At 42.3% G+C, this 24,564-nt stretch overlaps 1 protein-coding gene across 2 annotated transcripts in view; it reads left to right on the forward strand.

The window, feature by feature from the left end:
- LOC106565327 (metabotropic glutamate receptor 2) overlaps window positions 1-24,564 on the forward strand; it is a 71,775-nt gene that overhangs the window by 45,672 nt on the left and 1,539 nt on the right. For both annotated transcript variants that reach the window (XM_045691517.2, XM_014132301.3), the window contains 8 exons: window positions 13,399-13,668; window positions 14,166-14,345; window positions 14,552-14,942; window positions 18,514-18,632; window positions 18,735-18,899; window positions 19,178-19,291; window positions 19,399-19,830; window positions 20,123-20,362. In XM_045691517.2, coding sequence (XP_045547473.1) covers window positions 13,399-13,668; window positions 14,166-14,345; window positions 14,552-14,942; window positions 18,514-18,632; window positions 18,735-18,899; window positions 19,178-19,291; window positions 19,399-19,830; window positions 20,123-20,362 — 1,911 coding nt within the window. The remainder of the gene's footprint in view (window positions 1-13,398; window positions 13,669-14,165; window positions 14,346-14,551; window positions 14,943-18,513; window positions 18,633-18,734; window positions 18,900-19,177; window positions 19,292-19,398; window positions 19,831-20,122; window positions 20,363-24,564) is intronic.

Raw genomic sequence — 24,564 nt, forward strand, 5'->3', positions numbered from 1 at the left:
CCAATATAAGACACTTATATGTACCTAAATGTTTAAAGTCACTAATATTTATGATTATTTCTTTGAATTGCGCACCCTCCAGTTTCACCGGAAGTTGTCCCACTAGCGGGACACCGATCCTTAAGACGTTTTTAACCTATTAACCTGCTTCATTATTTATGTATTACCAGTTGATGAAGAACAACTCCAATTTCATACATCATTGAAAATTTGTCTATGAATAAGTAAGAATAGAAAAGTTAGAATAACTTCTTAGATTTGATGGAGACATTAGACATCTTAGTACCTCATCAATTTATGATTTGTATCAATGTGGACGAGAGACAGGGGAGCAGGAACATCATTTTTTTGTCGAGCAATGCAATAAAGCTGGATCATTCTGGCAATGATACCTGCACCATCTACACGCTGCAAAGACTCCCTAACTCTTCGCCATTGTACACAATGGCCCATTGCTCTGAGACTTCCTTTGACCATTCTAAAGCCCGCATGGGGCATCCTTGCCTTAATGGCACTGACTTTCTGGTCTAACTCTTCATCTGACAGATATATTGTGTTCTTTCATCCCTCTGTAAAAAAAGCTAACCGTTACACTGTCATGAAATATGATTATATATCGACTATGAAACGAATAGGACATGGCCTGCTTATGAGTTTCCATGAAAGAAAGTTAGATTAATTCAACTGAAAATGGCGTGTACAGGCATTCGTAGCTAAATGCTTTTGGTTAGCTTGAGAATAATAATTGCATGATTTATCATTCTATGGCATGTATGTATGTATGTATGTAATATAGTACAATGTTATGAAACGACACTGAATTGTAGGACCTAACTAAGAGCTGCGTAAAGGTTGGACGGAAGAACGCCCAGTGCTGATTACCTGAGATGCCATAATCACACAGTCCTTCTTCGTAGGTGTCCGCCTTTGTGTCGGAAAGAAAGGCTGAACACTATTGGTTGTAGCCAAACTGACACTCAAAAAATTGCAGTTTTGTTTTCAAATACATTTTTTGTTCTCTAAATATTTTGGGGGAATAAAATGCATAAAGTTTTGCGCTCTATTACAAAATATTTGATTGCAATTTTCTTTTTTTACTTTGAAGCCTCGTTTTTGCTTTCAGAACATTTATTTTTGATTGAAAATTGAATAAATTGCTTACAGAAAAATACATTTGGATTGAAAATAAAAAAGTTTTGCTCTCGACAAAAAGACATCCATTTGTTGCAAGCTGGGGAGGGGGACTAATAGCTGAACAATAGACTATTCAACTTTTACTAAAGAATAGTCTAATAGCCGAGCTAGATGCGAAAACCCCAGTCCTATCACACACCAGATTTGCCCTAATGACCGAGGGGGAGTTAGAGCACTGATTATGCTTTTGGGTCCCAATGCACTACTGTGTCTCTAACTGTTAATGAATGGGCAGTATAAACCAAATAATAAACTGATAATTGTGCACAACTTCAAATGAATCAAGTAGGGAGCAGGTTTCAAACCCTCAACCTTCTTGCCCGAAGTCCACCGCGCTATAGACTGTGCACCAAAAGCATGCTCAAGCCGCAGCGTTGATAGAGTGTGTCCTCGCAGTAGCTTGCTACTCAATGTAATAAAGTAATGACTTTTCATATAAGTTACCTTACAAGTTATGTTGGCTGACAATTTGCTAGCTATGATGTCCTTATGGACCACATAGCATATCATTACAGCAATATGTACCAATATGTTAGCTGTCTACCTAAGGTTAGTAGTAGTTAGTAGTTAGTAGTAGTTAGTAGTAGTTAGTAGTAGTTAATATACTGTCAAACTTGACAGTATATTAACTATAGGCTATCTAACTACCCTACATTTATTGACTTGATTATTCCCATTATTCTTAGCTTGGCTAAATGGTATAGTTGTTGTGCATTCTCAATGGACATTCGGGTGCTTTCGTAAATTCGCTCTGGCAATCTACACCGATTTCAGAGCACTCTCGTCTGAGTACCGGAGCACAGAATAATGAATTTACGAGCGCTCAACACCCGTTGAATACGGCCAGTGTCAGTAAACATCTGCAAAAAAGAATAATTAAATTGTTTCCAGCAGCACAGTTAGAGTCACCAACGCTCTGGTTAACACGGAAACTGCCTAACCAGCTCTACTAGGGCGAGTAAAATGCTCAGAGTGGTCTCATTTGTGTCTGGAAGTAGCTAGCAAGCTAACCAACGTTAGCTTTGGTGCTTGACTGCCGTCGTAAGGCCAGAACGCTCAAATCAACCCTACAACGTGAGAGCAAAACGGTCTGAATTTACAAACTGACAATCTGACAACTCTTTGAATTCATCAGCGTCACATTGTGCAGCGCCAAATTTTCCGTTCCATCGTAACAGAAATCCAGCAGGTTTTTTTGTTTTTCATGGAATATAAACACCATAATATTAATCAAATTAATTAAGCAAGTACCAGTCAAAAGTTCAGACAGCTACTATTCCAGGATTTTTCTATATTTTTACTATTTTCCACATTGCAGAATAATAGTGAAGACATCACAACTATGAAATAGCACATATGGAATCAGTTAAGAATTAATTCTTATTTACTCCTTCCTCCCCGTTGGGGGATTGAACCCCGGTCTCCGGCCGCACTACACAGGGATTCTTTAGCTAAATAGCCCAGTACTGTACTGCCCACCATCACATTGTACAGCACCATATTTTCTGTTCCATCCTAACAAAAGCCCAGAGGGTTTTTCATTTTTCATGGAATAGAAACACCATAATATTAATCAAATTAATTAAGAAATTACTAGTCAAAAGCTTGGACACCTACTCATTCCAGGATTTTTCTATATTTTTACTATATTCTACATTGTAGAATAATAGTGAAGACATCACAACTATGAAATAGCACATATGGAATCAGTTAAGAATTAATTCTTATTTACAAGTACAGCCTACTCCTTCCTCCCCGTTGGGGAATTGAACCCTGGTCTGTCACGTGCCCTCTCCATCTCTGGTAATGCCAATATGGAAGACTATCAAATGCTTCTCAAAGATGCCCTCTGGTGGTCAAACTAGCACTAACTTGCAGTAACAGAAAAAATGGCTGACAATTTAATGACGTGCCACAGAATGCTGCGGCAGCACGCAAGGTGTGCCGCAGTATGACGCAACTTTTAAAAGATGAACCACTGTATATAACTTGTGAACTGTGTGTCCTAAAAACAAGCTGCTTCCTGCACAAGAATGGTGAAACCATGCTGATCACAAAGATGATGGGGCATACTTTATTTGGGGGCATACTGATGGGGCATACTTTATTTGTACAGTCTGGATTTTCCATCAATAGATGCTCTACAGAAGGTCATACTATCAACAAACTATCTGTTGATAGGTAACTGCTTGCTAAGGTTACAGTTAGGGTTAGAATAAGGGTTAGGGTAAGGTTTAAGGTTAGTGCTAGGGTTACGTTTAGGGTTAGGATAAGGGTTAAGGTTAGGGATAGTAGATAGTTAGTTGAAATGTTACTGATAGTCTGTAGATAGTATGTAGAGCATTTACAGATTAACTATCCAATTTAAAGTGTTACCGAATGATGTCCCGATGATGCTCAGAGGCTGAGCAACACTGTTCTGAAGTCAATTTGAAGTCAAATTGACCTTGATTTTTGTGCTAGAGACAAATGGTATTATGTGCAGTAAAGGTCTATCCATGACGATCACAAGGATATAAGTATTTTGATGTTCAGAGGCCGAGTGTCACATATACTCCCTCTCTGGCCTCTAGGTAATCAGGCTGCTGATTATCCCGCACACCTGTCACCATCGTCTCGCGCACCTGCGCCTCATGACACTCACCTGGACTCCATCACCTCCTTGATTATCTTCCCTATGTCTGTCACTCCCCTTGGTTCTTTCCTCCGGTGTGATTGACTCTGTTTTCATGTCGGTGCGTTGTTTGTGTTTCGTGTTCATTGTTTCTTTTATTTATTAAAACACTCACTCCCTGAGCTTGCTTCCCGACTCTCAGTGCACTCGTTACACCCCGAGGGACAGTGATCTAAAATTTGGCAAAAAATGAGCAAAACATTTCCATAAATTTAATAAAATGTCATAATTTGAACGATATATGACTTTGGTACAGTAATCAAACATTTGGCTCTAAATTTGGAACAGTTGGGTCTATTAACTCAGGGGAAAAACATATATGAAAGAGAACATTCTCATCTACTGGAAAATACATTTTGGGAGGTTAAAATCATATATGTATTATCTTGATGTACTTACTGTACTTACTGTACTTAATTTACTCGGAACATAAATGGTGTCGGCTGAATTGAACATAAGGGAAGGGTTAAAATGGTTGCAAAGACAGGGAACCAATAAAAGCAAGTATTTTCTTAATTTAACTTGCCAAGTCAGTTAAGAACAAATTCTTATTTACAATGACAGCCTACCCCGGCCAAACCCTAACCCGGATGACGCTGGGCCAATTGTGCGATGCCCAATGGGACTCCCAATCACGGGCCAGTTGTGATACAGCCTGGAATTGAACCAGGGTCTGTAGTGATGCCTCTGGCACTGAGATGCAGTGCCTTGGACTGCTGTGCCACTCGGGAGCCCCCCGATTAGTTTAACGAATGTTGGCTACTATATCTAATGTATTGATTGAGTTTGTCATTTGAACACCAAGATCAATTTATTCACATTAACTTCAATTATGTGTTTTATTTTGTGCTTTCTTTTTTTAACTAGGCAAGTAAGTTTAGAACAAGTTCTTTTTTACAATGACAGCCTAGCAACAGTGGGTTAACTGCCTTGTTCAGGGGCAGAATGACAGATATTTTACCTTGTTAGCTCAGGGATTCAATCTAGCAACCTTTCAGTTACTGACCCAACGCTCTAACCACTAGGCTACCTGCCGCCCCAGGTGGCCATCATGATATGTTAAAGTTTAGTTCTCTCAGTAGGATTAATATTTCAGTCGACCCTCTGCTCCTGCTCTATATTCAGCTAGAAGGAGGACATGGAATGGACTTACGCTGTTGTCCAGAGGGATCATTGCATTGCGTCTGTCTAAATAGATCATATTTACTCATCATTTCTCCTCTAGGACCAAAGTGTGCCTGCTGCTCCCCCAGGCCTGTGGTCTACAGGGTGCTTTAAATGGAACTGTCAGAGTCGGTTAAGATCAGGGTTAATTTCAGTTAACTCCATTGAGTTAGAAAGATAGCCCATCCCCTATCTTTGCCATGATCCCTTCTGTGACAGCATGGGCAGCCCCGTTGAGGTTTTCGTGGTAAGTGTGTCCTCTCTATCCAACTCTATGGTCAGTTTATAGAGGCACGCTCTAGGGAGACACACTCCACAGTATGTTAGCGTTGCACTCACCATACTAACTGGTCTATTTGGTCTCTCCAGCTTGAATAATGTCCGTCCACTTTGATGCCCTGATGTTTATTTATGCAACAGTGTCCTTGAAATGAAATACCCCAAATATGTCTAGGACAAAATCGCTCAATCAGCTGTAAGCTCCCAGATGCCATCCATAGGACTGAAGGAATGTTGTCTACAGTTTAGGCAATAAGCAGTACATTTATTTGGAATCTATTGTAAGTTAAGTCTTATTTTTCTATTTTAGACACAAATGGCGAGACTTCCGTAGGAACATACTCTTTAGCATCTCATACTGTACATCTGATTGAAGACAGCACATTGTCCAATCATATCATACCACATAAACTACAATTGGGGCCACATATGTGCTCTGAAAAAGTGATCAGTGTCAGTGTTGTATAGAATTAGAGAACAAAAAAGGCCACATATGTGCTTTGAAAAACATACAGCTGCAACAGGGCATACAAATACTTGTATTTTATGTTCCACAGAACACTGTTTGTGTAATGATGTGCATGAAGTATCAAATACTGGATTAATTTCCCTATTTAAAGATTAATATCTGGCTACTTAAATTCCCATGAGCTGGAAACTGGGAAGCGAATGAAGGCTGGTGAAGGAATGGGAATCTAAAGGTGGATTAGTGTGAAGAGGAATTGTTAAATGAGCTCCAAGGGAATGGTATGGCTGTGGAACCCTCTAGGCATCATGAAGTGCCTGGGAGACAGTGCTAGTTAGTTACAGTAGTGTTAGAACACACATTGGCACAAACTCAGAAACCCTTTGGGCGAGCATGGAAAGCTGGAGAGATGGAGAACAACATAAAATAAAATGTCTCATATAAGTGTTTAGCAGATGTTATTGCGGGTGTAGCGAAATGCTTGTGTTTCTAGCTCTAACAGTGCAGTAATATCTAACAATTTCACAACAATACACACATCTAAAGTAAAGGAATGGAAATTAAGAATATATGAATATTTGGGCGAGCAATGTCGGCGCGGCATAGACTAAGATAAGGTAGAATAGGATAGAATACAGTGTATATATACTGCTCAAAAAAATAAAGGGAACACTAAAATAACACACCCTAGATCTGAATGAAAGAAATAATCTTATTAAATACTTTTTTCTTTACATAGTTGAATGTGCTCCTGGACAGTCTGTGGTGCAACATGGCGTTGGTGGATGGAGCGAGACATGATGTCCCAGATGTGCTCAATTGGATTCAGGTCTGGGGAACGGGCGGGCCAGTCCATAGCATCAATGCCTTCCTCTTGTAGGAACTGCTGACACACTCCAGCCACATGAGGTCTTGCATTGTTTGCATTAGGAGGAACCCAGGGCCAACCGCACCAGCATATGGTCTCACAAGGGGTCTGAGGATCTCATCTCAGTACCTAATGGCAGTCAGGCTACCTCTGGCGAGCACATGGAGGGCTGTGCGGCCCCCCAACGAAATGCCACCCCACACCATGAATGACCCACCACCAAACTGGTCATGCTGGAGGATGTTGCAGGCAGCAGAACGTTCTCCACGGCGTCTCCAGACTCTGTCACGTCTGTCACATGTGCTCAGTGTGAACCTGCTTCATCTGTGAAGAGCACAGGGCGCCAGTGGCGAATTTGCCAATCTTGGTGTTCTCTGGCAAATGCCAAACGTCCTGCACGGTGTTGGGCTGTAAACACAACCCCCACCTGTGGACGTCGGGCCCTCATACCACCCTCATGAAGTCTGTTTCTGACCGTTTGAGTAGACACATGCACATTTGTGGCCTATTTAACAGTCTGATGGCCTTGAGATAGAAGTTGTTTTTCAGTCTATCGGTCCCAGCTTTGATGTACCTGTACTGACCTCGCCTTCTGGATGATAGCAGGGTGAAAAGGTAGTGGCTCGGGTTGTTGTTGTCCTTGTTGATCTTTTTGACCTTTCTGTGACATCGGGTGCTGTAGGTATCCTGGAGGACAGGTAGTTTGCCCCCGGTGATGCATTGGGTAGACTGCACCACCCTCTGGAGAGCCCTGTGGTTGGGGGCGGTGCAGTTGCTACAACAGGCGGTGATACAGCCCAACAGGATGCTCTCAATTGTGCATCTGTAAAAGTTTGTGAGGGTTTTAGGTGCCAAGTCTGTGTGGGTGGAACATTTCTGTTTGTCAGTGATGTGTACACAGAGGAACTTGAAGCTTTCTACCTTCTCCACTGCAGTCCCGTCATTGTGGATAGGGGGGATGCTCCCTCTATTGTTTTCTTAAGTCCACGATCAGCTCCTTTGTTTTGTTGAACGTTGGGTGACAAGTTAATTTCCTGGCACCACACTCCCAGGGCTCTCACTTCCTCCCTGTAGACTGTCTCGTCATTGTTAGTAATCAGGCCTACTACTGTTGTGTCGTCTGCAAACTTGATGATTGAGTTGGAGGCGTGCGTGGCCACACAGTCATGGGTGAACAGGAAGTACAGGAGGGGACTGTGCACGCATCCTTGTGGGGCCCCAGTGTTGAGGATCACTGAATTGGAAGTGTTTCTTCCTACCTTCAACACCTGGTGTTGAATGCTGAGCTATAGTCAATGAACAGCATTCTTACATAGGTATTCCTCTTGTCCAGATGGGATAGGGCAGTGTGCAGTGCGATGGCGATGGCATCATCTGTGGATCTATTAAGGCGGTAAGCAAATTGAAGTGGGTGTAGGGTGTCAGGTAAGATAGAGGTGATATGATCCTTGACTAGTCTCTCAAAGCACTTCATGATGACAGAAGTGAGTTCTACACGGCGATAGTCATTTAGTTCCATTACCTTTGTTTTTTTGGGAAACAATGTTGGACATCTTGAAGCATGTGGGGACAGCAGACTGGGATAGGGAGAGATTGAATATGTAGGTAAACACTCCAGCCATCTGGTCTGCGCATGCTCTTTGGACACGGCTAGGGATGCTGTCTGGGCCGGCAGCTTTGCGGTGGTTAACATGCTTAAATATCTTACTCATGTCAGCCACGGAGAAGGAGAGCCCACAGTCCTTGGTAGCGGGAAGCATTGGAGGCACTGTGTTAACCTCAAAGCGGGCGAAGAAGGTGTTAAGCTTGTCCAGGAAGCAAGACATCAGTGTCCACGATGTGGCTGGTTTTCCCTTTGTATTCTGTTATTGTCTGTAGACCCTGCCACAGACGTCTTGTGTCTGAGACATTGAATTGTGACTCCACTTTGTCTCTATACTGACGTTTTGCCTGTTAGATTTCCTTACAGAGGGAATGACTACACTGTTTGTATTCGACCATATTCCCAGTCATCTTGCCATGGTTAAATGCGATGGTTCACGGTTTCAATTTTGAGTGAATGCTGCCATCTAATCACGGTTTCTGGTTAGCGTAGGTTTTAATAGACACAGTGGGTACAACGTCTCCTATACACGTCCTGATAAACTCAGTCACCGTGTCAGTGTATTCGTCTATATTATCCTCGGAAGCTTCCCTCTTGAAGCGAGGATTCTGATTGGTCAGACCAGCGTTGAATAGTCCTTAGCACGTCTATTTCCTGTTTTAGTTTCTGCCTACAGGAAGGGAGGAGCAAAATGCAGTCATGATCAGATTTGCCGAAGGAAGGGCGGGGGAGGGCCTTGTAGGCATCCCAGAAGTTGGAGTAGCAGTGGTCTAGTGTTTTAGCAGTGCGATTACTACAGTCAATGTGTTAATAGAACTTCGGCAGCGTTTTTCTCAAATTTACTTTGTTAAAAATCCCCAGCTACAATAAATGCGGCCTCAGGATATGTGGTTTCCAGTTTGCATAAAGTCCAGTGAAGTTCTTTGAGGGCCGTCGTGGTATCGGCTTGAGGGGGAATATACACGGTTGCGACTATAACCGAAGATAATTCTCTTGGGAGGTAATACGGTCAGCATTTGATTGTGAGTTATTCTAGGTCGAGTGAACAAAAGGACTTGAGTATGTTAACACAATCACACCAGAGTAGTTAATCATGAAACATACAACCCCACCCTTCTTCTTCCTGGAGAGATATTTTTTCCTGTCTGCTTGATGAACTGAGAACCCAACTGGCTGTATGGACTCACAGTATATCCCGAGAGAGCCATGTTTCCGTGAAACAGAGTATGTTACAATCCCTGTTGTCTCTTTGGAAGGAAATCTTCGCCCTGAGCTCGTCAACTTTATTATCCAGAGACTGAAAATTAGCGAGTAATGTACTTGGAAGCTGTGGGTAGTGTGCGCGCCTCCTGAGTCGGACTAGAAGACCACTCCGAGTACCTCTCCTCCACCGGCAGTGTTTTGGATTAGCGTCTGGAATCAGTTCAATTGCCCTGGGGGGTACGAACAAAGGATCTGATTCAGGAAAGTCGTATTCCTGGTCGTAATGCTGGTAATGTTGGTGAGTTACTGCTTCTCTGATATCCAATAGTACTTCCCGGCTGTATGTAATAACACTAAAACAAATCTGGGCTAATAATGTAAGAAATAACACATTAAAAAACAAAATACTGCAAAGTTTCCTAAGAGCTAGTCAATGATTACAATTTCTAATGCTCATTCAACATGATCTGCTTTCAGAGGGGTGAATCACACATAGTAATGTCCCTTGTTGCTCTCAGCAGAATACACTTTCACTAGCACCCACACTGTAGATCAATAGATCTTGTTGAAGTTATTTAGGGCATAATGAGCTTATGGTGTCAGAATATTGACTGTAGATTCCAATACACACGCACACACACACCTCAGTCTGTCTTTCTGGGGGCTTGAGTGTATCTGGCCCTGGACTAGACAGCTTTAAGCTGCTGGGCAAATGGCAAAACAAGCGTCTAAGGTTCTTATCTCAATGATGGTTTTGTTGTTGATATCATATAAGTAAACAGATATGGTTGTTATCCACTTATGGCTCTTGCTCCAGGTAATGTGGATAGCTGACATGGTAGACAGGGTTGGAGATATGTGAAATGGGCATTGGCTGGAGGCCTCCTCATCTCACCAATGCAAGTCAAATCCTAAGGTAGGCTCCTGATAGACAGCAGAAGCTGTTTTAAAGAAGCTCCTCTGAGGAATACTGATACAGTAGAAATAGTCATTTTTGGACTGAGGCTGCAAAGATAAAGAGATTGACATTTTTGGACAGCAGAAGATTTATTTATTCATGCTTCCCAAATTGCACCCTTTTCCCTATATAGTCCACTACTTTTGACCAGAGCCATCATATACGGAATAGGGTGTCATTTGGACGCAACTATAGCCACATTTGGACTGGGGCTGTGCAGTTGATATCACCCCCTGATAAATTATCTCTGAAAACAGAGCACATGTTGTGCTGCAGTGGTTTTGTTAATTTCCTTTAAAGCTATAATATGTAACTTTTTGGGCGATTCGATCACATTTACATTGAAATGCGAGTTATAGATCTGTCATTTGCTTTGAATACAAGTCTAAGAAGCGAAATAGCTGTTCTATGTGCTCTGATTCTATGCTTCCCATTCTTAAGTTTGGTTTATGTGTCTTTTACTTTCAGTTTTGTACACCAGCTTTAAACAGCTGACAATACAATATTTTTGGTTACGGAAAATATTTCACAGCGATTTAGATACTACAATGATTCTCTACGCAAGAATTTTTCACATAAACTGAAGATTAGGCGAACTCTTAGAATATTAGCAACCAGGAAATGGCGGAGCGATTTGTGCATAGTGCAACTTTAATATATATATACTACCGTTCAAAGTTTGGGGTCACTTAGAAATGTCCTTGTTTTTGAAATAAAAGCTCATATTTTGTACATTAAAATAACATCAAATTGTATAACTGTATAAAATTGTATACACTGTATAATGGAGTGGTCAACCCTATTGAGCTGTTGTGGGAGCAGCTTGACCTTGACCTTATTGACCTTATTTGTGGGAGGTGCTTCAGGAAGCATGGTGTGAAATCTCTTCAGATTACCTCAACAAATTGACAACTAGAATGCCAAATGTCTGCAAGGCTGTAATTGCTGCAAATGGAGAATTCTTTGACGAAAACAAAGTTTGAAAGTCACAATTATTATTTCAATTAAAAATCATTATTTATAACCTTGTCAATGTCTTGACTATATTTCCTATTCATTTTGCAACTCATTTCATGTATGTTTTCATGGAAAACAAGGACATTTTTAAGTGACCCCAAACTTTTGAACGGTAGTATACGCGTATATATACAGTTGAAGTCGATGTTTACATACACCTTAGCAAAATACATTTAAACTCAGTTTTTCACAATTCCTGACATTTAATCCGACAAAAAATTCCCTGTCTTAGGTCAGTTAGGATCACCACTTTATTTTAAGAACGTGAAATGTCAGAATAATAGTAGAGAGAATGATTTAGTTCAGCTTTTTTTTATTTCATCACATTCCCAGTGGGTCAGAAGTTTACATACTGTGGCAGACTAGGGGGTTTGGTCAAAACATTTACACAGATCAGACACGGACAGAGTAGGATTAGCTTGGTTTCAAGGGTGTTTATTTAAATAATAAATAAAAAAGAAAAGGATAGGATAGGTCTCCCCCATGAGACCCTCTCCAGGATACCGTCTTCTGGGCTCCGGGTCTTGCTGTATCCTGTCGGGATCAAAACTGCACTCCCTCCTGTTACCTCTGTAACCGTCCCCAACTATACGTGAGTCCTTTCTTCCCTCCACTCTCCCTGTGTGCTGCCCTTCTGCCAGCTTTATGGGCCTTGCATAGCTGGTGAGCAATCAGCCCTTGATTACTCACCAACTCCCAATCAGACCCAATTAGTCCTGGCCGGAGAACCCATCGAGACCTGGCACGTCCAGCAGATGGAGCCAGCCTCGTGATGTATACACCATCTGTCACCAGGCCTCGACGAGTCTCCCCCTGGTGGCTGACCTGCTGTATGCCACAATACACTCAATTAATATTTGGTAGCATTGCCTTTAAATTGTTTAACTTGGGTCAAACATTTCGGGTAGCCTTCCACAAGCTTCCCACAATAAGTTGGAGGGATTTTGGCCCATTCCTCCTGACAGAGCTGGTGTAACTGAGTTAGGTTTGTAGGCCTCCTTTCTCGCACATGCTTTTGCAGTTCTGCCCACAAATTGTCTATAGGATTGAGGTCAGGGCTTTGTGATGGCCACTCCAATACCTTCACTTTGTTGTCCTTAAGCCATTTTGCCGCAACTTTGGAGGTACGCTTGGGGTCATTGTCCATTTGGAAGACCCATTTGTGACCAAGCTTTAACTTCCAGACTGACTGACTCAAATGACTTCCTGACTGACTTAAATTATGTCAATTAGCCTATCAGAAGATTCTAAAGCCATGACATCATTTTCTGTAATGTTCCAAGCTGTTTAATGCACAGTCAACTTAGTGTATGTAAACTTCTGACCCACTGGAATTGTGATAAAGTGACTTACAAGTGAAGTAATCTGTCTGTAAACAATTGTTGGAAATATTACTTGTGTCATGCACAAAGTAGATGTCCTAACCAACTTGCCAAAACTATAGTTTGTTAACAAGAAATTTGTGGAGTGGTTATAAAAACGAGTTTTAATGACTCCAACCTAAGTGTATGTAAACTTCAGAATTCAACTGTATATATAAATGATGTGCCGGTTGAGATCACCTAACCCAAGGCGGGAACTGTGTATTGTCACCTCCAAGCATACACATGCTGCAGCCGTTGTCACTGTGAGAATAATTTACATGATAAATATGGTGATTATAGTCCATTTGAATTTTAGATGAGGATAAAGCTCTCCTAGGCCTTTTTCAACAGTAAGTGTAGGTGGTAAATGTCTGGAACTAGCTGACATAGTTTCGCCATCCCTCCCTCTCTCTCTCTCTCTCTCTCTCTGTATAGGTGGCCAAACTCCCCCCTCTGCCTCTTCCAGTTGTGGAAATGGCAAGATCATTCAATTATTATTAGATTAGAATTTTAGATTAGAAGGGAGATGATTGCATTATGTTAAATGTCTGAGACTAGCTGGCATGGTTTATCACTCTCCCTCTCTCCCTCCCTTCTTCCCACCCCAGGTGGCCAACCTCCTGCGCCTCTTCCAGATCCCTCAGATCAGCTACGCCTCCACCAGCGCCAAGCTCAGTGACAAGTCTCGCTATGACTACTTCGCCCGCACTGTGCCGCCAGACTTCTACCAGGCCAAGGCCATCGCTGAGATCCTGCGTTACTTCAACTGGACCTACGTGTCCACTGTGGCATCCGAGGGCGATTACGGTGAGACAGGCATCGATGCCTTCCAGCAGGAGGCCCGCGCCCGCCAGATCTGCATTGCCACCTCGGCCAAGGTCAGCCAGTTGTTGTTGTTTGTTTGTTGTTGTTTCCACTTTCACAGTGAAAATAATTCATCATTACAAAGGTTTCATACTGTAGCGACATTTACCCAACACCTACGGACCTTGTCAAGGGGTTCAGAAATCTTGGCGTAACGGTTAAGGTGTTGGTTTAAGAGTCTCTGGACCTGGGTTAGAATCCAAATCTGGGCTACCCACCAATATCGCTACAATACTATTGCATGGTATTACATTTTATTTGATCGCGGGTTGACGACAATGGGGTTTCTAAAGGCAATTTTACCACGTTAGCAGAGATCGCATTCACTGTAAACACTGCAGCTCAATTGGAAATTGGCTTTAAAAGCTGATTTGTCGACAACCCCCGATCAGATTAAATCCTGACATTGGTTGATTCCATTTAGAATAGTGTTGTATCTTTTGCTGCCTTGTTGTTATAGACTATGTCTTATTCTAGCACATGATGGTTCAAACTGGTGCATAATTAACAGGTGAGCCGCTCGATGAACCGGTACAGCTACGACCAGGTGATCCGCTCGCTGCAGCAGAAGTCCAATGCCAAGGTGGTCATTCTGTTCACACGCAGTGAGGATGCCAGGGAGCTGCTAGTGGCTGCCGCCCGCATGAACGTCACCTTCATCTGGGTGGCCAGCGACGGCTGGGGGGCGCAGGTAGGGCATTGGCTTCCGTTAAAAAATTGTTGATTCCCGATTTCCTGACAATCAAAATCGACTCCTTCACAATTAAGGAATAAATTCCTTTATAAGAATAGATTTCTGTCATTTTACCTTTGTTTACCATGAAATGTAATGTTTTGCGATTTTGATAAAGGGGGTATTTTCATTCCAATTACTGAGAAAATGTGAATGATTTGCAGGAGAGTGTTGTGCGGGGAAGTGAGACTGCAGCCGAGGGAGCCTTCACCATCGAGCTGGCCTCCTACCCCATCCGGGAGTTTGCCAACTACTTCACCAAGCTGAACCCTTACACTAACACACGGAACCCCTGGTTTAGAGAATTCTGGGAGCACCGCTTCGACTGTAGTCTCACGGAGCCTGGTTGTAGCGAACACAGTCTGCGGGACGGCAAGTTTGAGCAGGAGTCCAAGATCATGTTTGTAGTGAACGCAGTGTATGCTATGGCTCATGCCCTACATAATATGAGGCAGGCAGTTTGCCCACTCAATGCAACCAAGGTCTGTGATGCCATGAAGCCAGGCACCGGGAAGAGGTTCTATAGGGATTTCATCCTCAAGGCCAAGTTTGATGGTGAGTGAAGCTGTCTTATCAATAGAAATAGAACTCCCAGAAGGGGCAATCCCCATTTAAGGAAATGTTCCATGATGGGTGGACCAGAGGCCATATGCAGTGCATCCAATTCTGTAGGTAATGTAATAAAATGTGTATGGCCTTAACAGCCATATAAGGTCAGGTGACATGATTACGGGCTATATCACAATGTTAGCCTAAATGCACCCTTCAGTCACTGCACAGGTTTAGATATACAGTACCAGTTAAAGGTTTGGACACACCTACTCATCCAGGGTTTTTCTTTATTTTTACTATTTTCTACATTGTAGAATAATAATGAAGACATCAAAACAAAAAAAGAACATATATGAACACATATAGTAACTAAAAAAGTGTTAAACAAATCAAAATATATTTTATATTTGAGATTCTTCAAAGTAGCCAACCTTTGCTTTGATGACAACTTTGCACACTCTTGGCATTCTCTCAACCAGCTTCATGAGGTAGTCACCTGGAATGCATTTCAATTAACAGGTGTGCCTTGTTAAAAGTTAATTTGTGGAATTTATTTCCTTCTTAATGCATTTGAGCCAATCAGTTGTGTTGTGACAAGGTAGGATTGGTATACAGAAGGTAGGCCTATTTGATAAAAGACCAAGTCCATAATATGGCAAGAACAGCTCAAATAAGTAAAGAGAAATGACAGTCCATCATTACTTTAAGACATGAAGGTCAGTCAATACGGAAAATCTCAAGAACTTTTCAAGTTTCTTCAAGTGCAGTTGCAAAAACCATCAAGCGCTATAATGAAATTGGCTCTCATGAGGACTCCCACAAGAAATGAAGACCCAGAGTTACCTCTGCTGCAGAGGACAAGTTCACCTCAGATTGCGACCCAAATAAATGCTTCAGAGTTCAAGTAATAGACACATCTCAACATCAACTGTTTAGAGGAGATGGTGCAAATCAGGCCTTCATGGTCGAATTGCTGCAAAGAAACCGCTACAAAAGGACACCAATAAGAGACTAGCTTGGGCCAAGGAACACGAGCAATGGACATTAGACCGGTGGAAATCTGTCCTTTGGTCTGATGAGTCCAAATGTGAGATTTTTGGTTCCAACCGGAGTGTCTTTTTGAGAGGCAGAGTAGGTGAACGGATGATCTCCGCAAGTGTGGTTCCCACCGTGAAGCATGGAGGAGGTGGAGGTGTGATGGTGTGGGGTTTCTTTGCAGGTGACAATGTCTGTGATTTATTTAGAATTCAAGGCACACTTAACCAGCAGGGCTACCACAGCATTCTGCAGCGATACGTCATCCCATCTGATTTGCACTTAGTAGGACTATCATTTGTTTTTCAACAGTACAATGACCCAACACACCTCTGAGCTGTATAAGAGCTTTGTGACCAAGAAGGAGAGTGATGGAGTGCTGTATCAGATGACCTGGCTTCCACAATCCCCTGACCTCAACCCAATTGAGATGGTTTGGGATGAGTTGGACCGCAGAGGGAAGGAAAAGCAGCTCAGCATACGTGGAAACTCTTTCAAGACTGTTGAAAAAGCATTCCAGGTGAAGCTGATTGAGAGAATGCCAAGACTGTGCAAAGCTGTCATCAAGGCAAAGGGTGGCTACTTTGAAGAACCTAAAATATATTTTTTGGTTACCACATGATTCCATATGTGTTATTTCATAGTTTCGATGTATTCACTATTATTCTACAATGTAGAAAATAGTAAAAATAAAGAAAAACCCTTGAATGAGTAGGCATGTCCAAACGTTTGGCTTGTACTGTAATTTATAGTTAAACTGTATATGTACACCACTTGAACAAATGTATGTGGACACTTGCTCATCAAACATCGCATTCCAAAATCATGGTCATTAATATGGAGTTGCCCCCCCCCCCCCCCCCCCCTTTGCTGCTATAACAGCCTCCACTCTTCTGGGAAGGCATTCCACTAGATGTTGAAACATTGCTGCGGGGACTTGCTTCCATTCAGCCACAAGAGCATTAATGAGGTCGGGTACTGATGTTGGGCGATTAGGCCTGCCTCGCAGTTGGCGTTTCAATTCATCCCAAGGTGTTAGATGGGATTGAGGTCAGGGCTCTGTGTAGGGCAGTCAAGTTCTTCAACACCGATCTCGACAAACCATTTCTGTAGGGACCTTGCTTTGTACACAGGGGCATTGTCATGCTGAAACCGGAAAGGGCCTTCCCCAAACTGTTGCCACAAAGTTGGAAGCACAGAATCGTCTAGAATATCATTGTATGCTGTAGTGTTAAGATTTCCCTCAACTGAAACTAAGGGGCCTAGCCCGAACCATGAAAAACAGCCCCAGACCATTATTTATCCTCCACCAAACTTTACAATTGGCACTATGCATTCGGGCAGGTAGCGTTCTCCTGGCATCCGCCAAACCCAGATTCGTCCATCGGACTGCTAGATGGTGAAGTGTGATTCATCACTCCAGAGTCCAATGGTGGCTAGCTTTACCCCACTCCAACCGATGCTTGGCATTGCACATGGTGATCTTAGGCTTGTGTGCTGCTGCTTGGCCATGGAAACCCATTTCATGAAGCTCCCAACGAACAGTTATTGTGCTGACGTTGCTTCCAGAGGCAGTGTGGAACTCAGTAGTGAGTGTTGCTACGCGCTTCTGCACTCGGCGGTCCCGTTCTGTGAGCTTGTGTGGCTTACCACTTTGCGGCTGAGCCATTGTTGCTCCTAGATATTTCCACTTCACAATAACAGAGCTTACAGTTGACCGGGGCAGCTCTAGCAGGGCTGGAATTTGATGAACTGACTTGTTGGAAAGGTGGCATCCTATGACGGTGCCACGTTGATAGTCACTGAGCTCTTCAATAAGGCCATTCTACTACCAATGTTTATGTATGGAGATTGCATGGGTGTGTGCTTGATTTTATACAGCTGTCAGCAACAGGTTTGTCTGAAATAGCCGAATCCAGTAATTTAAAGGAGTGCCCACATACATTTGTATATATGGTGCACCACTCATGTCATCAGAAGTAATACATTTCATCTATTCTTACATTTCTTATTTTCAATGTAATAACACAGCATGTAAGAACAGACCGGAAGCAGCTCAGAATCACATAGTAATCCTGTTATTACCTGAGCTAGTCCTAGAATGATGTCTAATTATAGTGTTTTATATAATCATCAATATTGGTACATTGGGGCAATTTGAAACAAATGCAGATCTGAATTGACCGTGAGATTGGTTTCGCAGTTTATATTGTGTCCCTGTTGAAAAGGGTTTGGTGATGATTTAATTTGCAGTGGGATCAGTAACAAATAGGGACTGAGTAAGATGCTTAGAGTAAGCAAACAGTGTGCACTATTTTGAGAAGATGCCTCATGAATAGATGTTGCATTAAAGAAATGAATTAAAAAGCAAATGGATAAGATAAAGGAAACATTGACATAACATCTCATTTGTGATTTTTTGGTGAGAAAACTAAATTACTAGAGACTCATATTAAAACTCAATATCTAACTAAAATGGAGAGTTGTTCTTTCTTCTGAAATGCCATCATTGGTATACACTATTTCTGTTTCCCCTCAGCTCCCTTCAGACCCGCCGACACGGAGAACATTGTGCGCTTTGACGCCTACGGGGACAGTCTGGGCCGCTACAACATCTTCCACTACCACAAACAGGACGATAAATACGTGTATAGGAAGGTATGTAGCTCTTCATCCAGGACTGCTGAACCCCGGCTGACCCTGTGTGTGTGGGGATGGGAAAAAGGAAGAAGAATAAAGAATCTCTCCTTTCCTCTTCAGGTGGGTTACTGGGCCCAGGGCCTGATCCTGAACACCAGCCAGGTGCCATGGAGGGGCCCAGCCGGAGAGCCCCCCACCTCCCAGTGCAGTGACCCTTGCAGGAAGAACGAGGTGAAGAGCATGCAGCCTGGAGATGTGTGCTGCTGGATCTGCATCCCCTGCCAGGTAATACATCCACAAGCAAGGAGAGATGAGTGTGAGAGATGACTTAATTTTTTCATTGTGTAGTTTATCTTCCGATAGTCAGCAGCTCACTTTGAGGGTGTGTTCCGCCCGGTGCCTTTAATTTCTGCCGGTTGAATATGCACTACCTTTTTGGGGGGGGGGGGGGGGGTTAGGATGAAGGTTAAGGTTAGGGCTAGGGTAAATGGATAGTAAGTTGAAATATTGTTGATAGTTAAACATCTACAGAACATCTACAAACTATCTATTTCCCCTGCCAGCCCTACCAGTACCTGCTGGATGAGTTCACCTGTGCAGACTGCAGCTTCGGACAGTGGCCCCAGGCCAACCTGACAGGCTGCTTCGACCTCCCAGAGGAGTACATCCGCTGGGAGGTACTGTCACTGTTTTACCTTATTTTTCTCCTCTTTTTAAAATATTTGTGTGTTTTGAGACATTTACATGTGAAATAACACTTTAAATAAACCTTCATTTGATTTAGGATGCCTGGGCCATTGGGCCAGTCACCATCTCCTGCCTGGGCATGTTGTGTACCCTTTCCGTGGTGGGCCTGTTCTTCAAGCACAATGACACCCCTGTGGTCAAAGCCAGCGGCCGGGAGCTGTCCTATATCCTCCTACTCGGAGTCCTAATGTGCTACAGCATGACCTTCATCTACATTGCCAAGCCCTCGATGGCCGTGTGTATCCTACGTCGACTAGGCTTGGGAACCTCCTTCGCTGTGTGCTACTCGGCACTGCTCACTAAGACCAACCGCATCGCGAGGATCTTCAGCGGGGTGAAGGACGGGGCCACACGGCCACGGTTCATCAGCCCAGCCTCCCAGGTGGCCATCTGCGGCGGACTTATCTCCTGTCAGCTCCTGGTGGCTGTGGTCTGGCTCCTGGTGGAGATGCCTGGCGTCAGGAAGGAGGTGGGCGTAACAGAGTTGGATTCCTAACATCACTCCCTAGCCTGAAATTTTTCCACACAAGCTATCAACTCATTAGCTTTTGTCAAGTGGGGGGTCATGTATGTTTGCAGAGCAGATGATCCCTGGTTCCAGCCCAGTGAGGGTCAGGGAAGAAAGCTATACTGTTAAGCAAGCACAGTGATATTATTGCCCATCACATGAGCATAGAAATATATAATAATATTCTATATTAATATACTGTATACACTACTCCATTTCCTAATATGGTTCTGTTCTATTTAATTATATGGAGGTGAGCCCCGAAAGGAGGGATATAGTCACCCTGAAGTGCAACAGCAAGGACTCCAGCATGCTGGCCGCTCTGGCCTACAACTGCGTCCTAATCGTCCTCTGCACAGTCTACGCCTTTAAGACCAGGAAGTGTCCAGAGAACTTTAACGAGGCCAAGTTCATTGGGTTCACCATGTACACCACCTGTATCATCTGGCTGGCCTTCCAACCCATCTTCTACGTCACAGCCAGCGACTACAGGGTGAGTGGTAAAAATATACAACAATTAGGGTTGTAAAATGCTGGTAACTTTACCAAAATGTCCAGATTTTCCAGAAGTCCTGGTTGGAGGTTTACAGATTTCCTGCTTATTCCCCTTCTGATTCTGGGAATATTCTAACCAGGACTCCTGGACAATCTGGGAATTTGGAGAAAGTTACAAGAATTTTGCAACCCCAACTCCAATATATTGTAATGAAATGACGAAGTAGAACGAGAAAATCGTACTTATCAACACTATGGCCATTACGATATTAATGACAAGGTGGGTATATTTTCAGTATTAAAGAAATCTATAAGTCCTTGAATGTGTCTTTAGTGTACCAATGGATCTAGGTGACATACATAAATTCCTTTTGATCATTACCTTCCTCGTATAGCCATTCTCCAAATGACGTTCCTTATCTAATCTAAAACTCCAGTATTGCCATTTATATACATTACATTATGATTTGAAAAGTATGTGTTTTTTTCTCCCTTCTAACATCAACAGTGAAATGTGCAGGAGATTCCCCCAGGGCATTTAGATAGGAAGACTCTTCCCACTGGGTAAAAACTGGTTGAATCAATGATGTTTCCACGTCATTTCAACCAAAAAATTCAATATGATAACGTTGAATCAAGGTGAAAAACTGATTGGATTTGAAAAAAGTCATCAACGTAAGGGAATTTCGTATTTTTAACCTAAATCCAATGACATGGCGGACTTTTTTGTTGATTTCACATTGAATTCACGTTAGTTGACAACTCAACCAAATGTAAATCAAAAGTAGATGTTAAACTGATGTCTGTGCCCAGTGGGTTGTTCCCAGCATTCCTCTACAATATTGCCACAGCTTCATTTCCAGTTCTCAGCTGAGATCAGTTCAAACAAGGGAATAGCTGGGCTTCTGAGGGCCTGATGCTAAGATTGTCTTAGTCATCTACAGACAGCCATCTGCTTAACTGATCGACTAATCAACTAATCAACTAATGAACACCCAGACCCAGTGACCCAGTGTGCCCCTTCTCAAAACCCAAATGACGAGCCCAATATGACACCACAATATAGCCTAACAGGATAGATGACTTACTGTATATATTATATCTATATAAAAATATAGCTTAAAGGTGCTTTCATCACCCTGTTTCAGACCTATGCAGTCTTTGTTGGCATGTAAGCAAGATAAAGAGAGACAATATGTATACAACTGACACAAAAGTTCAGTCCAGGGTGTATGATAACTGTGACCCAAGGCTGAATCTAGTCTAGTCTAATGCCTGTCCGTTTGGTGTTGGTGTGCCACTGGGCTCTGGGAGGAAAAAGGAGAGGGGGAGGAGGAGGGAGTCTCATATTGGCCTTGCATCAGAATCATGAGTTTCCCCAGGCTATCTCCTCATCTCTATGGTGTTCTATGTACTTGCAAAAAACACCTCTGAGTTGGAAGAGAAAAGTTTGAGAGAAGGGGTGAGAAAGCAGGCGAAAAAGGAGTGAGACTGGATGAACAGTATTATGAGTGTACATATTGAATATAGATGATGAGTGTTCATATTGGAGCTGTGGTAGACAGAATAATTAAGCTAGGAAAAGGTTTTGGCTATGCAACAGAACGCTTTGCTCTCTATTTGTGTGCCATTAATAATGACAGCAGTTGGGCTCAGCTTCCTGCATTTCAACATTGGAGATGTTCTCACATGAAAGACAAGCTGTGTTGCTCATTGAATTTCAATGAACCTGGGGTCTCATATGGACATGGACATTCAAAATTCCAGCCGGTGCTTCCAGCAACCGTGAAACGCCAGACTTTTTTCTCTCTTTCTCTCCTGCTTTCTAAGTCACCTTCTCTCTCTCTCTAAAGCTCAAGGATATTGATCTAGTCTTGTGCATGGTTCATTAAATGATCTTGTGTTAAAATATGCATTGAATAGCTCCTAGGTAACTAAATGCCTAATTTATCTTTACATACATGCATATATATTATCAAACCTGATGCTTGTTGAGGTCAGCGAAGGGCCATAGACAGCTCTTGGAAATTCGCACTCAACTGTGACCTGGACAAAAGCAGTGTCACACTGTCATAGTGTTATTTCATCAGGGTGAAATGGAGTTCAAATTCAACAGAAACAAAGCTGAAAGCCTTCCGTCATACTATTAAGGATTGTGCATGCTGTTAATGTACTACATGTACTACATAGATGTGCTTTGATGCTCAGAGTCAGAACATAGTGTTGTGCGAACTGGTGATCTTTGCATGCGGAAACAGCAGTGGTACGAGGCAGCCTATTGGTTGGGGAGACTGAGTAATCACAGGTCAGGAGTCAGAGCAGAATAACGATTGGCTCATGATGACAAACCAGGGCCCAGATTCACAGAATCTTTTTAAGAAGACATTTCTTCTTAACTGCCATGTTTTCCTTAACCATAGACTTAAGAAGAAAGTTAGGCAAAGTTGCTATTCCTTTAAACCTCTCTGGGGTAGGTGGGACGTGACCGTCCCACCTGCGGGACACACTATTCAACAGCCAGTGAAATAGCAAGGCGCCAAATTCAAAACGACAAAAATCTCATAATTCAAATTTCTCAAACATACAACTATTATATCCCATTTTAAAGATAAGATTCTCATTAATCCAACCACATTGTCCGATTTCAAAAAGGCTTTACTGCGAAAGCATAATATTAGATTATGTTAGCACATCACCTTGGCAAGAAAAACCACACAGCCATTTTCCAAGCAAGGAGAGGCGTCACAAAAACCAGAAATACAGCTAAAATTAATCACTAACCTTTGATGATCTTCATCAGATGGCACTCATAGGACTTCATGTTACACAATACATGTATGTTTTGCTCGATCAAGTTCATATTTGTATCCAAAAAACCCCATTTTACATTGGCGCGTGATGTTCAGAAAATGTATTGCCTCCAAAATATCCAGTGAATGAGCACATCAATTTACAAAAATACTCATCATAAATGTTGATAAACTTTACAACAGTTATTGAAAGAATTATAGATACACTTCTCCTTATTGCAACCGCTTTGTCAGATTTCAAAATAGCTTTACGGGGGAAGCACATTTTTCAATATTCTGAGTACAGAGCTCAGCCATCAATGCAAGCTATACAGTTACCCGCCAAGTTCTGGAGTAAAAAAAAGTCAGAAATAGTATTATAAATCTTCACATACCTTTGCTGATCTTCGTCGGAATGCACTCCCAGGACTCCCACAAGAAATGTTTGTTTTGTTCGCTAAACTCCATATTTATGTCCAAATACCTCCATTTTGTTCTCGCGTTCAGTCAAGTTATCCAAATGCGCCATGCTCGCGCATTTTCTTGAGACGAAAAGTCCAAAAAGTTATACTACAGTTTGTAGAAACATGTCAAACGATGTATAGCATCAATCTTCAGGATGTTTTTATCATACATCTTCGATAATATTCCAACTGGACAAATCCTTTGTCTTCAGAAAGGAAAAAGAAAGCACCTCGCGCTGACAGCCACGCGCATGAATGATCTAATGGCACTCTGGTTGAAATGACTGTCATTCCCTTCCAGGTCACAGTAGAAGCCTGTAACAACGTTCGAAAGACTGTTGACATCCAGTGGAAGCCTTAGGAACTGCAAAATGACCCCTAAGTCACTGTAGTTTGAATAGGGAATCAATTAAAAAAACTACAAGCCTCAGATTTTCAACTTCCTGGTTGGATTTTTCTCAGGGTTTTGCCTGCCATATGAGTTCTGTTATACTCACAGACATCATTCAAACAGTTTTAGAAACTTCTGAGTGTTTTCTATCCAAATCTACTAATAATATGCATATCCTACCTTCTGAGTCTGAGTAGCAGGCAGTTTTATTTGGGCACGCCTTTCATCCGGACGTCAAAATACTGCCCCCTACCCTAGAGAAGTTAAAAAGGTTCTTGGAAATGTGCTTGCACTATTTCTTATGTTTCTCCTTAGGCAAAAAGTGAAGAAGAAATTAGATTCTTGAAAATAAAGTCATCTTAATTCCAAGATAGCTAAACCGTTGTCTTAAACTCAAGGCAGTGAGAGAACAAGCTCATGAAAGCAATTGAACGTTTAATTCACTCACAAACTTAATCTGAAAATTTCAGTATTGATTATTTTAAACCCAAGAATGTATTTTAGAACAGTAATCTCAGTAAGAAATATACTAACATTATTGCCATTGCTAGCTGGA

Source organism: Salmo salar, chromosome 12 (assembly GCF_965601325.2).
Source record: "Salmo salar chromosome 12, fSalSal1, whole genome shotgun sequence".
NCBI classification, from domain to species: Eukaryota; Metazoa; Chordata; class Actinopteri; order Salmoniformes; family Salmonidae; genus Salmo; species Salmo salar.